We start from the raw sequence: 13679 nt of genomic DNA, 5'->3' as shown, positions 1-13679 counted from the left end.
CGGGGTACTGGTTGACTGCAGGCTAAACGTGAGTCGGCAGTGTGACGTGGTGGTCAAGAGGGCGAACGCCACCCTTGGTTGCATAGCCAGAAGTGTGGCTTCTAGATCAAGAGAGGTATTACTACCACTCTATACGACTCTGGTGCGCCCCCGGCTGGAGTATTGTGCTCAGTTTTGGGCCCCTCATTACAGAAAGGATATAGCCAAGTTAGAGTCAGTGCAGCGTAGGGCCACAAGGTTGGTGGTCGGTTTGCAGGGGATGGGGTATGAGGCGAGACTGAGGGAACTGGGTCTCTTCAGCCTGGAGAAGAGGAGACTCAGAGGGGATATGTTGGTGACATACAGGTATGTGAGGGGGTGTCACATGGAGATGAGTAGAGACCTGTTCTCCCCTGCAGAGGAAGGCAGGAAGTGCTCCAACAGAGCAAAGCTCAGGGAACTAAGGTTCCATTTGGATGCCAGGAAGCATTTCCTGACAGTTAGGATCCCAAGGGTGTGGAATGGGCTTCCACGAGAGGTCGCTGAGGTCCCATCGGTGTGGGAGTTCAAGGATAGGCTGGATGTCCACATGGTGGGCATGTTGTGAGCGGAGCCGGCTGGTGCCGGAGGTCAGACTAGATGGCCTGGGAGGTCCCTTCTGACTCGCTCTGTTTCTATGTTTCTGTGTTATCCACCATCATCTTGCCTATGTTTGATTTCTCTGAGTTGGTGGTTTCTCAAGAAAAATATATTTATACAATATATATTGCAAGCTGCAGCAAGAGAAAGTATCAGTTGAACTGCAGCAACTATAGTTTCCTTAAGAAGAAAGGCAAATATCACATAAAAGCAGACATTTTTACTCAAGTCGCTTGTTTATGGATATAGTGGGTTCTTTGAATTAACAGGGAGGGAGACCTGCTATTCAAGTAATTTGCTCTCAATTATTTTACTAAGATCATTCCTTTGAGAGGAAATTTATGGAAATGGATCTAAGCCAATCAAAAACTGATCCAAAAGTCAGGTGAAGACAACCTAATTGATGGTTAGGCCAGTTTTTGTCATTGTTCTGCTCACTGTTTTGAACATATTTTTATATACAGAAAAAAACTATATATAAAGCACAATCATCCGGAAGATTGGAACATAGACTTTGTGAACAAGAACGGTCCAAATCCAAGTGTGGTCATGTCCAGATAAATGGATCCTGACTAGCAGTGCTGAAAAAGACTTCTGCCTAAAACTTTAATGAACTGCCAACTGCAGATTAGCCAAATCTGGATTTATTTATTTCATTTTTATACCGCCCCACAGCCGAAGCTCTCTGGACAGCTTACCCAGTCCACAGAAACAGATGATAGAAGTACAATAAAAGTATAAAATCAGAAAAGTTTAAAACAGCTAAAAACAGATAATAAAAACAGACAATAACACGGAATAATGAGAACGAGAGACTCTGCAAAGCACCTGATGAGCCCCTGCAAGCCTCTGGGTGACTAAGTAAGTCATTAAAAGCCTTAGAAAAGGTATGAGGCTTTTAACGACCTACAGCTTAAAATGCACTCAAAATGTGCAATTGGTTCACATTTTAAGACAGCTTAAAATGTGCAACTGGTGCCTATACCTTTGAGGCACTTCTATATCTGTAGGGCACCTCTTCCTCCAAGGAGCTCAGGCTTGTATACATGTGGGTATCCCATTTGTATTATCACAAGCAACCTGTGTTCAAGAGCCGAGAATCTGCATCACCACCCAAGAGGACTTCATGGCTGAAGGGATTTGAATTTGGGTCTCCCTGGTCCAGGGTGAACTGTCAGATCATGACACCCCGACAGAAATGTCCACATTCATGAGGGTAACTGTTCTCTGCACTAACAAAGTTACTACTGGCCTCGTCCACCAAAGTCTGCATTCTGCTTCCTGGCTGCCTGCATCAGGATGCAATTATAAAAATTACCTCCTATTCCATTCTGTCAGAAAGTCATTAACATCAACTGCTCTAGCAGATGCTCCCTAATATCCCCAATCCAGACGCACAGATTCACCCTGTGATTTCCGAGACCCACACAATTGCTTACATATTCCCCATTGTTGAGGAATGGAAAAAAGAAACAGCAGAAGCCAAGTAGAATAGAAACTCCCGAAAATCTGTGATAACATGCCATACCTGCCCACAAGAGCAAGATTCTTCCTTATCTAAGATTGCACCAACCATTTTTTTAACCAGTTAGGGTCTGTTTTTATAAGACATAACAAAAAACATGAATACTTGGGCTGTGCTGCTTTATCTTTTCTCTCTTCCAAGCCTCTTCTGGCTTCCCAGCCCATATTAGAAGTAGAGCAAAACATACCCAAGCAACCAACCTTTCAAGGCAGAGAGAAATATTTTGTGGGAAGCAAAGGTGTATATCTCTGTGAGCAGAAGCAAAGCAAAGCGTCTCAGTTCTGCTTTATCAAGTGACATTTGAAGCTGCCCCCGCGTGTACTAATCCAAGCCCACCATGCTTCATGGAGGATGAAATACCTGCTTGGCAGAAAAGGAACAAGCATATCACCGCTCGTTCTCTCCATTGTGGGCTCTGAAGAAAAGGGACCAAGAATAACATGAAAAGGCTCCGTGCTGGCAGTGTACAAAGGGTGGCAATTCCAAGTAACTCCCAAGGCTGCAAATACTAGTTTGTGCAGCATGACCCTGTAATAGTTTGGATGCGTTTCCTTGTACCACATTGCACATACTTTTCTGAACAGCATGTCATGCAATCAGCTCAGCACATTTTCCTATGCCACCCCCCACACCACTTCCCAAGAGCTCAGTGCAATTTTCTCCATCTTTCCCCACTTCCCAAAAGCTCCTTTTTAAAGCTATCCACTTTCACTTAAGAGATGCAGAGGTAGGAAACCTGCAGCTCTCCTCCAGAGCACCTTTGTGAAGCTGCCTTTTTGCATATATGAAGTCACAGTTAGTGCACCACTGAAATCTGACCTAAATAAGATATCTAAAGCTAATTTGAATGTTGTTCTTCAGGCAAAACAACTGTGAAATTCTGAGGAAAAGAAAAGGGAATTCTACATGTCCAGAGGTTGTCAAGAGACTTTGCTTAAAGCAAAGTTAAAAGTAAATTTGGACGTTACTCAAGCAAAACATCTCAGTCATTTGAAGGAAGTTGACAGAATTTTGATAAGGACTGCTATGAGTTCTCTGGAAAGTTTCCACATAGGCCTAAGTTGCAGAAACAGGCCTAAAACCTGGTGATCCAGCCTCTCAAAAGCTCCCTCAGTGGGCTCTGAAGGAAAATGTTCTACACAGTGAGAACAGTCAGCAAAGAGGTAAGTGTGTTTCCCATCCCATGCCATGCCTTTTTATTTTCCCGCTATATTAATGTTTAATAGATTTTAACTGGGGTTTTAGTATATTAACTGTCGGATGCTGTGGTGTTTGTATTATTTTACTCATTTATTGTAAGCTGTCCCAAGACATTTGTAGGGGACAGGTTAGAAAAGCTTTAAATAAATAAATAAATAAATAAATAAATAAATAAATAAATAAATAAATAAATGCTGCGATCAGCAACTGAACGGAAAAACTCATCTAGTAAAACACCCTTCATAATTTGGGACTTGTTTAACCTGAAGGCTCTGCCTGCTTCCATATGAACCAGTCCAGGTATTAAGAGAATCACAGCTCTTTCCCAGATGTCTCTGCCCTCAAATGTGAAGAGGGGTAGCCAAAAAAAAGAAGGCATCCATTTATGACATACCTGTCACGGAGGTCATCCTGCTGTTTTAGGTGTTACATTTTAAGGTGTTTTAGGTGTCACATTAAGGCACCTTTGCCCATACTGTTTAATAAACAGTTGGTGAGTAAAGCAAGTTATTTTATATGCTGTTTGCATGTTAACTGGTCCTGCCCACTATTAAATCCACTAATAAAACTGGTCCTGCCCACTGTTTTATTTATATTTTCCTATTCAAACTGTTTTTTAAAATACTTCTTTAAAAAGTTGATGCTATGAGAATTATTGAGCTCCTGATTTTTGAGTCTGTATATTTCAGAATATTAGAATCAAAAATGAATTGTCCATTGTATCAATTCAATTATTCTGAGTATGATTTTTTTATCTCACCTTGTCTGATCCAAGACATTCTGTTGCTCAAGAGACCACAGAACCATGTCAAGGTGCATAATAGCCCAATACAGACAAGTTATTTTGGCACCTGTAGCAAGTAGCTAGCAATTGGCTGCCCTTTCATGACCTCCAAAATCTGCTACCTGAGGCAGATGATTCACTCTCTCTGATGGTAGGATTGACATCAAATCCAACTTCTCCATTAGTATGTTCAAGGCAGTCTACAAAATTGACAATTTCCAGTAGCAATGCTGACCTTAAAGGGAAAAAAACATCCAAAAGTAACAGTAGGGGCATATCTTTTATGACTAAACGGTCATAAAGAATGTAGTGAGCTTTGGGGTTCAACAGAAGCCAAGCTATAAAAATATATATAAACTTAGTTCAACCCCCAGAAGAATCATGAACTAATAGATGGGCTTTCTCAAAAGATATTTGTAAAAGCAATGGCCATTCATCAGACTACCTGACTGCTACCCTCCCAGCTAACTGTAGTTAAGAAGTAACTTGTCTCCTTCCCTCTCCCAGTCTGTTTTCCTTGTGTGCCTTGTCTTTTAGACAGAGGGCTGAAACTGTCTGATCAATCACTTGGGTGCTTTGCTGAGCACAGAGTTAAAATCTTTAAAATAAATAAATAAAATAAAAAGATATGATAGTAAAGACAGCTATGGATAGTAATGATACAACAACACCTCTCTGCCCTTACAAGCTGTCTTACATTGAGCAGGGCCCTTGGTCCTTCTAGCCCAGTACTGTAGCAGCCCTCCAGGTTCCCAGGCAAGGCTATTTCCAGCCATAGCGAAACACATACCTGAACCCGCATCTTTGACCCGCAGAGCAGGCACTGTGTTCCACTGTACTACAGTCCCTCCATCATAATTAAAGAGCATCAACAAGCTGCTCATCATACAACACGCCATATACTTCATTGCCTCTTAAAATCTGCTTTCCTGCGATCTTAGGGCCAAGACCTCCACCAGTGCTTCCATCAGGGAAACGAACCACACAGAATCCCAAGCGCTGGCAAATCATCCCAAAAGATCTCATCACATTCTACCACTTGCTACTGCTAAGGCAAAGACAGTTGTAATCGAGCAGTGGGGCTGATTTGAAAACATCTTTACTACATTCAGTACAACACACATATTTACCAGGTTCAAGGTCTGGCAAGTGGGTCGGGGAGAGGAAAAGCTATGTTTCTGCAAGTTCACAGCAAAAACAAAACAAAACAAAACAAAACCCAGAGATGAGATTTTGTTTGGGTATTGTATACAGCTTTATATGTGAACAGTCAGAAAGGAGTTCAGATTTCTATGGTTTTCAATTTGAATAGGCTCTCATGCTTACTACAGTCTTTTGGGAAAAAGTACCCTATACACTTTTAACAGAAATAAGAAAATATGAGAAACAAAAGAAAGCTAGGCTGAGTTTGTAAACTGAGTTGGCGAGTCAGTGGAATGTAGCATTTTGACTGCTGGGCTGGGATTCAGATCTAGGTTGCAGTCGCCAGTCAGCCATGAAGCACAGAGGGTCACTTTGGCCTAGTCATAGACTCCAGCCTAAAGTTCCATAAAGGGTTGTTGCTATGATGATAGGTGGAGAGGAGGAGAACTATAATAATACACTGACAGGTCAGTTGCCCATTTGGAGATGAATTTGTATGTATGTGGGCAGGGGGAGGACACCGAAGTGGAATGAGAATGCAGCACTGGAATGAGAATGCAGCACTGGAAATCATGGGTTCTGATCCGCCATTTTACCCACTCTACCACTATGTTTCACCACAGGTCTGAATTTGTATGGGTTACTTGACAGAGAAACCTTGTGGCATTACAACCCTCTGCCCTCCACCCACAAAGTGAAGTCCAAGAAGATTCTACAGAGCTATCCCCCAAGGGGACACGAATTGTTACCTCTATACTGAAGTAGCCTCTGTCCACATAGTCTCCCAGGAAGAGGTAGCGAGTGTTATTGGGTGATCCTCCAACTTCAAACAACTTCATCAGGTCAAAGAACTGCCCATGGATGTCACCACACACTAAGGGAGTTAGGATAGGAAAAAGAAGGACAGGATTACATGCTAAGAAGAGAAAGGACATAGAACCAACCAGAAGCATGGTGCAACCTCAGCCTAAACCCTTTGCATTATACCCAGCTCCCATACACCATTTCCAAGGTACCAATACTTCCCTTTGAAAGTGTACTGAGTTTTTTGGGTCCTTAGTGCACTCCAGCAGAAAGAACATGCAATGGGAAACTGCTGTTTTTGGATGCTAAGGGGGCAATAAGCCACGACAGAAAATGCTCTCTGACCTGTGATTGGAGCCTCGACTTCAATCATGGTCTTCTCATGCCTCAGAATCGCAGCTCCATCATTTATTATCTTCAGTGCGGCATCCTCTTCCAGGCGCCCTTCTTTCACTAAGTGGTTCTTTAAGATCTCCAACCTGGGCTTCCCATCCTCAAAAACCTCTTTCAGAGTTAGCCGCTGTGTAGGGGGGAAAGGGACCGCTGGAGGGAGAAAAAAGAAACACTCAGAACAGATTCCCCCCGCCAAACAATTGACTCTTAAAGACTTCTGCAGAGATTTCTCTGAACTGAGGCCGAAGGGGGAGGCTGTTGTGTGTAAAGGATCACACTGAGAATTCTTCAGATTTAGACGGAGCTTAAGAAAACAACATAATGCAGCATGAAATGTGGCATAAGGATATATAAGGTTAGAAAAACAATTCACCCCCTTCAGAACTACAAATATCTGGAACCCATCACATTTAAAACAATTGGCAGAAGTCCTGTACAGAGCTGAACAGATGTTTCAAATTCCTAGTGCAAGCATCACATTGCTAGGTATAAGGTTCACTTGCCCTCATCCTTCTTAAACTGAATTTCTTATTTTAATAGACTTGTATCACTGTTCTTCAAAAAAAATTTTTTTCAGGACATCTTTACAAAAGTTCAAACTAACTAAATGGAAACACAACTAAAATTAAAAATCTCCAAAATTACAGTGTATAAGAGTGACAGAAAAATTCCTCTTTACATCCTTGATACACACACCAAATGTGCTTTTTGTTGCCTAACTGAAACTGATCACCAACTAATTTATTGACTTAAATACAGGCTCAAGTTAACTTGGTGCTAACCTAAAGTTCATTTGCTGTAACTTCCTTAGACGAAGGGCTTGTTCTCCAAAAGATGACAGACAAGTAATGTCATCGGCTTGCTTATTTCAGCCTTGCGGGGCCTTGGAAAAGAGCAGCCATGCAAATGTACAGCAATGTTTGAAAGTTAACTGTAGAGGCAAATCCATCTTCCCACACAATCTTTCCCTCTAAATTGATGAAAATCTATTCACCTTTCAAAATTCACCAACCTTGCATGTGGTTCAGAAAGCTTCCTACACCTTGTCTCAGTAATTCTTACAATAACCCTCTAAGCAAGCAATGTATGAAAATTCCCATTTTGCACACTAGAGGAAGTGGAGAAGAGGAAGACAAGCAATTGCAGCTTGCCAAAGATGAATGAGGAGTTTCGTATCTCAAGGAAAATCTGACTGGGAGAGGGGGTACTAGGTCCAACTTTAAGAGCCCAACTGAACATTCAGCTTACACATAACAATAACCAGGCCAAATTGCCCGCTCAAGTTTTTCCCTAATACAGAAACATAGAAACAAAGCAAATCAGAAGGGACTTCCCGGGCTATCTAGTCTGCCCCGGGCTCCAGCCAGCTCTGCTTACGACATGCAGGGAAACTGTGGCTTGGTGCTTTTTAATCATCAGTCATTTATATCTTTGATGACAAGAATAAAAACAGCCAGCCATGTAATCTAGTATGCATGTCTCCATAGGTGTGTGTGCACACACAGGGCTACTTTGCACAACTGCAGCAACAGAAATGAGTTGTGGGGGCTTACCTCCCCCAGGGCTGCAGGCCAGCCAAACTTCCCTAATTACCCTGACCAGTGCAGTTTTCCACATTATCCGAGCCATGATGGGGGAGGCAGCACGTCTCAAATAACCCAACAACAGGCCATGGCTTCAAACAAGCTATACCACCTGGTCCAGAAAACACGGCAAGCTACTGGTGAGGACAATTAGGGAAATCCGTGTAGCATATGCAGTGGGGTAACAAGCCACCAAGGCTTGCTTATTCTGCTGCAATTATGTGAACCAGGTGACACACATTTCACAAGAAAACCGGGAAGCTGCCTCAGAAGGAACCATGTTCTTCTAGTAAAGCCGCAAGACAGAAGTACCTAGATACAGATTAAATCAGTCTTCCCCAACCTGGTGGCCTTCAGAGGCATTTGGACCACAATTCCCAGAATTTCCATCCAGCAGAGCCATTGACTGGGATTTCTGGGAGTTGCAGTCCAAATGTGTCAGGAAGGCACAAGGTGGGGAAGGCTGACTTAAAAGATACCTTTCAGTGGACGGTCCTAGATCACAGGACATGCATTGCAGCTACATGTTCTGTCAACCTAAGGGAACACATGCCCAGGTGTGACCCTTGCATATTACCTTCACAGGTATGTTTCTGCCCTCCCCATAGCCCACAACTTGGTCTCCCAGCTCATCTATATGCACCACACCAATTTCACTAATATGGAATAATACACAAGTGCATACATAACATTTCTTCCTGTAATTACTAACCCAACAAATATTTCTCCCAGGGTGTAAAAACAAAAACCAAGCAAACAAATCACTTTCCTCCCCCAATCCTAGTGCAAAATGCTGAGGAAAACATTGCAGAAAAAACAAACAGATGGCATGTGTATCTATGTAATTCAAGGCTTAATTTTTATCCCTCAATTCTGTGATTAGAATGAAGTGTCTAAATTTACAAGAATGTAAATATGTTTGGCAAAATATTATTTTGTATGCTGAAACAAGCACTTTACTGGAGAAATTAAATTCAGAATTCTTTTACAACATTAATTCCATTTACACTTATTTTATTATTTATTTTTAAAACCTGGATCAATTTGATTCTGCAGAACTTAGCTCGTGGTTGCTTTTTGTTTTTGTTAACAGCTAGGGATTTTACGACTCCATCCTGTTTCTGCTGCATCCATTGTGTTGTGCTCTCATTCTGAATGATGTGCATTTTGTGTACAAGAGAATTTTTTTTCACTCATGTGACGTAAGCTGTGCCTCTCTCATATTCCCTGCTTGTCTGCTAGACACTCCCTTTAATCTTTCATGCTGCTGGCTTTGATGCAGATTTTCATGCTTTTTAACATTTCATCTGCTATTCTGATTTGACATTTTCAAGTGTCAGAATGTGTATGATTCTGATGGCTTGTTTCATGGTTTGATTTTTTTAAACAATACTATGGTAACTAAACTTTATACCAGTTCTCCATAGGCATTCATTGCATCAAAATCTTTCCTTTTTTAGTGTGGAGTACACATGCAATGTAATGTCAGTGCAGGCGTAACACCAAATAACGATTTAAACGCACATATTAGGCATGCAAGGAAGTGGAGACTATTACTTAGAGCAGCCTTTCACAAACTGGTGTTTTGCCTGAAGTGACCACAATCTGCATCCTGCTGCTCATCAGATGATGTGAATCATATTGATCTTCTTACACTACATTCTATGTACCTTATTAGAAAAATTACCATTCCCCCCTCATACTTGTGCAGCAAGGAGCTCTTTTTCCACAACCATTCCTAGATTTACATGTAAGCCAACTACAGCTGCTTGCAGGAACAGATGGCTGTTCTCTGCAGGGAAAAAAAAGTAGCACTGCAAGTCATCACACAGAACAGCTAGTACAAACCAGAAAGGAACTGTATGCTAAGATTTCTTCCACCCAGAATTTAAACTAGTTTGAGACTTGTTAAAAATGGTGACCTGAATATCTGTATCTTGCTCTACAGCAAGAAGGTGATAAAGGCCACCTGCAGCTTCAATAGGAAGGAGAATTCTCATTGATCTGCAAAGCTGTAATAATATTGAACACAGAACAAATACTTGGTTGTCAAGTATTGGATATAGTTTTAATTCATTTGTATTATGAAATACTAATTATTTTAGAGCTTTTTGTTCACAAGTGGTTTTCATCTTATTCAATCTCACTACAGTCATAAGAGAGTTATTATGCCCATTTTACAGATGAGGAATCTAGGCTAAGAAAATTACTTAGAATCATAGAATAGTATAGTTGAAAGGGGCCAAGGAGGTCACTGGGTCCAACCCCACTAGTGCATCCCACTGAAGTGACTGTCCAGTCACTTCTTGAATGCCCCTAGTGTGGGAGAGTCCACAACCTCCCTAGGTAATAGGTTCTATTGCCATACTGCTCTGACACTGAGAAAAATGTTCCTGGTATCTAGCCAGAATCTGGTTTCCTGTAACTTACCAACAACTGTTCAGTATGTCTATGCTAAGCAAAGCTCTCTTATGTTCGGAGACAGCATCTCACTGCACTCCAATTACTGAGTGCCAAACTGGGGGGAGGGCTGTTTCCCAACTGGTGGGTTCACAATTGCAGTGTGGAGAGAATGAAAAACAGTTTTAGCTACCAACTCCACAGCATACTGGCTGGAATACTGAGGGAGGAAGGAAAGGGAGAGAAACCACAGTGAGACCAATCATCTGTCAGATGCTTTTGTTTGCAAAACGACCAGCCTAGGCTGGGTGAGCATCACAGGTGAACCTGCCCACTGAAAAGGTCAATGCAATGTGAAGCAGCTTTGCAAAATGCAAATTCCATGTTAGGAATAAGAATAAAAGTAAGAATACCAATATTGTAATGCTTTTATACACCTCTGTGCCTTAAACCCACTTGGAAAAGTGCACACTGTTCTTGTCACTGCATCTGAAAGGATGCCGAAGAGCAGAAAAGGCAAACCAGAATGGTTGTGGGGTAGAGTAACTCCCCTACAAGGAGAGGTTACACCGCTGGGAGTTTTTTGTTTAGAAATGAAGGCAGGCAGGCAAGCAAGCAGGGACATAGAGATCTGTAAAGTTAAGCCCGGTGTGGAGCAAGTGTATCAAGAGTTCTTCTCCCTGACTGGGGTCATCCAAGGAAGTGCAGGACAGATACAGCGCACAGCACACTGTACAGTGCACAGCTCAGCCATCGTCCAGTTCACCAACTTATTTGGTTTTAAAAAGGGATGAGGCAAATCCACAGAGGATAAGGCTATCAATAACTACTACTCGTGACATATACTACTTAGGATCAGAGGAAGCACACCTCTGAAGACAAGTCCCCAGGAACAAGGCTTTTTCCCTCTGGTCCTGCTTTCTGGGCTTCTCAAGGGGCATCAAATTGGCCAGTGCACTGGAAATTAGCTAAACCAGACTGCCCTTTGGCCTGACCTGGTAGAGATCTTCTGCTCTTACAATGTTTCTACATAAACATATGTTGATTTGGTATTTCTATACTTGAGGGCTGGCAGATGAACTGACTCCCATGGAAGAACTCCAGAGTGTGCTCCAGAGCGATGGGAGACCTTTTTCTTTGGTGTTATATCCATGACTCCTCAGGCACATGTGCAAGTTGTCACCTGATAATTGCCTGTAATAAGTGATGTGTGCATGCAAACCAGTCCACAGGAGAGCTACCTATGGACATGAATTGAGCAGCTAATCAGTTATTACTGTCACATCTCTGACAAGATGTGATCTTGTCAGAGATCTGAGACAATGGCGGGTAATCATCATCAAGGACTCCCTGCTGACGGGGACTGAGGCAGCAGTGTGCTGCCCTGACCTTGAGGCAAGGGAGGTCTGTTGCCTGCTGGGCACACACATTTGGCATGTGAAGGGTAGAGTGGAGCCGTTTCTGATGATCCTTGTGGGGACAAATGACATAGCCAGGCAGGGTGTGGGCAGGATCACCAGGGACTTCAAGGCTTCAGGGAAGAAACTCAGGGACCTAAAGGCCCAAGAGGCCTTTTCCTCTATCTTACCAGTCCAGGGATTTGGGCCAGGCAGGGAAAGGAGGATCACTGAGGGGAACGACTGGCTTAGGGTGTGGTGCCAGAAGGAATGCTTCGAGTTCCTTGACCATGGCATCCAGTTTCTTGCCAATGGACTTCTGGTAAGGGACGGGTTGCACCTCACAAGGATGGGGAAAAGGTCCTTCGGAAATGCTCTAGCAAGTTTTATCCAGAAGACTTGAAACTGAGCCGGGGGGGGGGGTTCAGGCCCCCCAGAAACTTGTCCTGATTGGCTCTGGGATCAGGGCTCTGAGACCAGGGTGTTAAGAGGTACTGCAGGGGCTGACAGGACTCCTATGAAGAGGGGGCCAGTATCAGAGAAAGTGGAAGGGAGGAGGAGGCTGGGGATCTCAAAGAAAGGAAGTGCTGGGAAGGAGTTGAGGTGCATGTACACCAATGCTTAGGAGCATGGGTAATAAGCAGGAAGAGCTTGAAGCTCTCCTGGGGATAGGAGAGTATGACCAGGTGGGAATCACGGAAACTTGATGGGATGAAAGACAAGACTGGATTGTAAACATAGAGGGGCATCACCTGTTTAGAAAGGACAGGAAGGGAATGAGGGGCGGGGGCGTAGATTTATATGTCATGGAAGGGACTGGATGCAGTGAGATAGAATGCAGCGCAGATGGGGATCTGGTAGAGGCAGTCTGGGTGAAACTAAGGGGTTCTGACAGGGGAAGGGACCTGACAATGGGGGTATGTTATCGCCCTCCAGGTCAATTTGAAACCCTGGACGATGTCCTGACAGATCAGATTCTAAGGATATCTAGGGGGAGGCACACAGTAATTATGGGAGATTTCAATCTCCCGGATATTAGCTGGGAGACTCACTCAGTGGTGACAGCCAGGTCATGTCGCTTCCTAGACGCTATAGAGGGAGGGTTTTCACACAGAGGGTCCGAGAGGCGATGAGAGGAGAACATCCTTGACTTGGTTTTGACCAACAGGGAGGAGCTGATAGATGGGGTACAGATTAGAGGAGCTCTGGATGCGAGTCATCACTCCATCCTTTGCTTTGAGATCAGGGGAATGGGGACATGCAGCAGGTCGAGCACTAGAAGCTGGAACCTCACAAGGGCCAACTTTGGCCAACTGAAGGCCAGACTGGGGAAAGTCTCCTGGGATAGATTACTGGAAGGCAAGCGAGTTGAGGACCGGTGGATGGCACTCAAAAGGGAAGTTTTGGAGGTGCAAGCCTTAATGATACCTCTTAGTTAGTAAGGTGGGGAGGTGGAGGAGAGCACTGCCATGGATGTGAAAGGAGGTGGTTAAAGGGATTAGACAAAAGAGGAATCTCCATAGGAAATGGATACTGGGGGAAATAGACAAAAGGGTATACTGGGAGGAGGAGGCCTATTGCAGAAAGATTCTTCGTGAGGCTAAGGCTGATTACAAGCTGAGACTTGCCAAGAATATCAAGAGCAACAAAAAGAGTTATTAGCATGTAAATAGCAAGAGGAAGGGGAGACAGGTAGTGCGACCACTTATTAAGGAGGAAGGGGATCCAGTGACTGATGTGAGGGAACACGCACAGACGCTAAATGACTATTTTGCCTCTGTGTTCTCTCCAAAGCAGGACGGGGGAGATCAGATGAGGCTGGGGACTTAGGG

At 43.4% G+C, this 13679-nt stretch overlaps 1 protein-coding gene across 1 annotated transcript in view; it reads right to left on the bottom strand.

The window, feature by feature from the left end:
* PPP3CC (protein phosphatase 3 catalytic subunit gamma) overlaps window positions 1-13679 on the bottom strand; it is a 76859-nt gene that overhangs the window by 31752 nt on the left and 31428 nt on the right. Inside the window, 2 exon segments of the mRNA XM_044437338.1 lie at window positions 6020-6144; window positions 6420-6617. Of these exon segments, the coding sequence (XP_044293273.1) occupies window positions 6020-6144; window positions 6420-6617 (323 nt within the window).

This window comes from Varanus komodoensis, unplaced genomic scaffold, assembly GCF_004798865.1.
Source record: "Varanus komodoensis strain SLA01 unplaced genomic scaffold, ASM479886v1 scaffold30, whole genome shotgun sequence".
NCBI lineage: Eukaryota > Metazoa > Chordata > Lepidosauria > Squamata > Varanidae > Varanus > Varanus komodoensis.
Note: the sequence above shows the minus strand (reverse complement) of the source record. Positions and strands in the feature narration are given on the sequence as shown.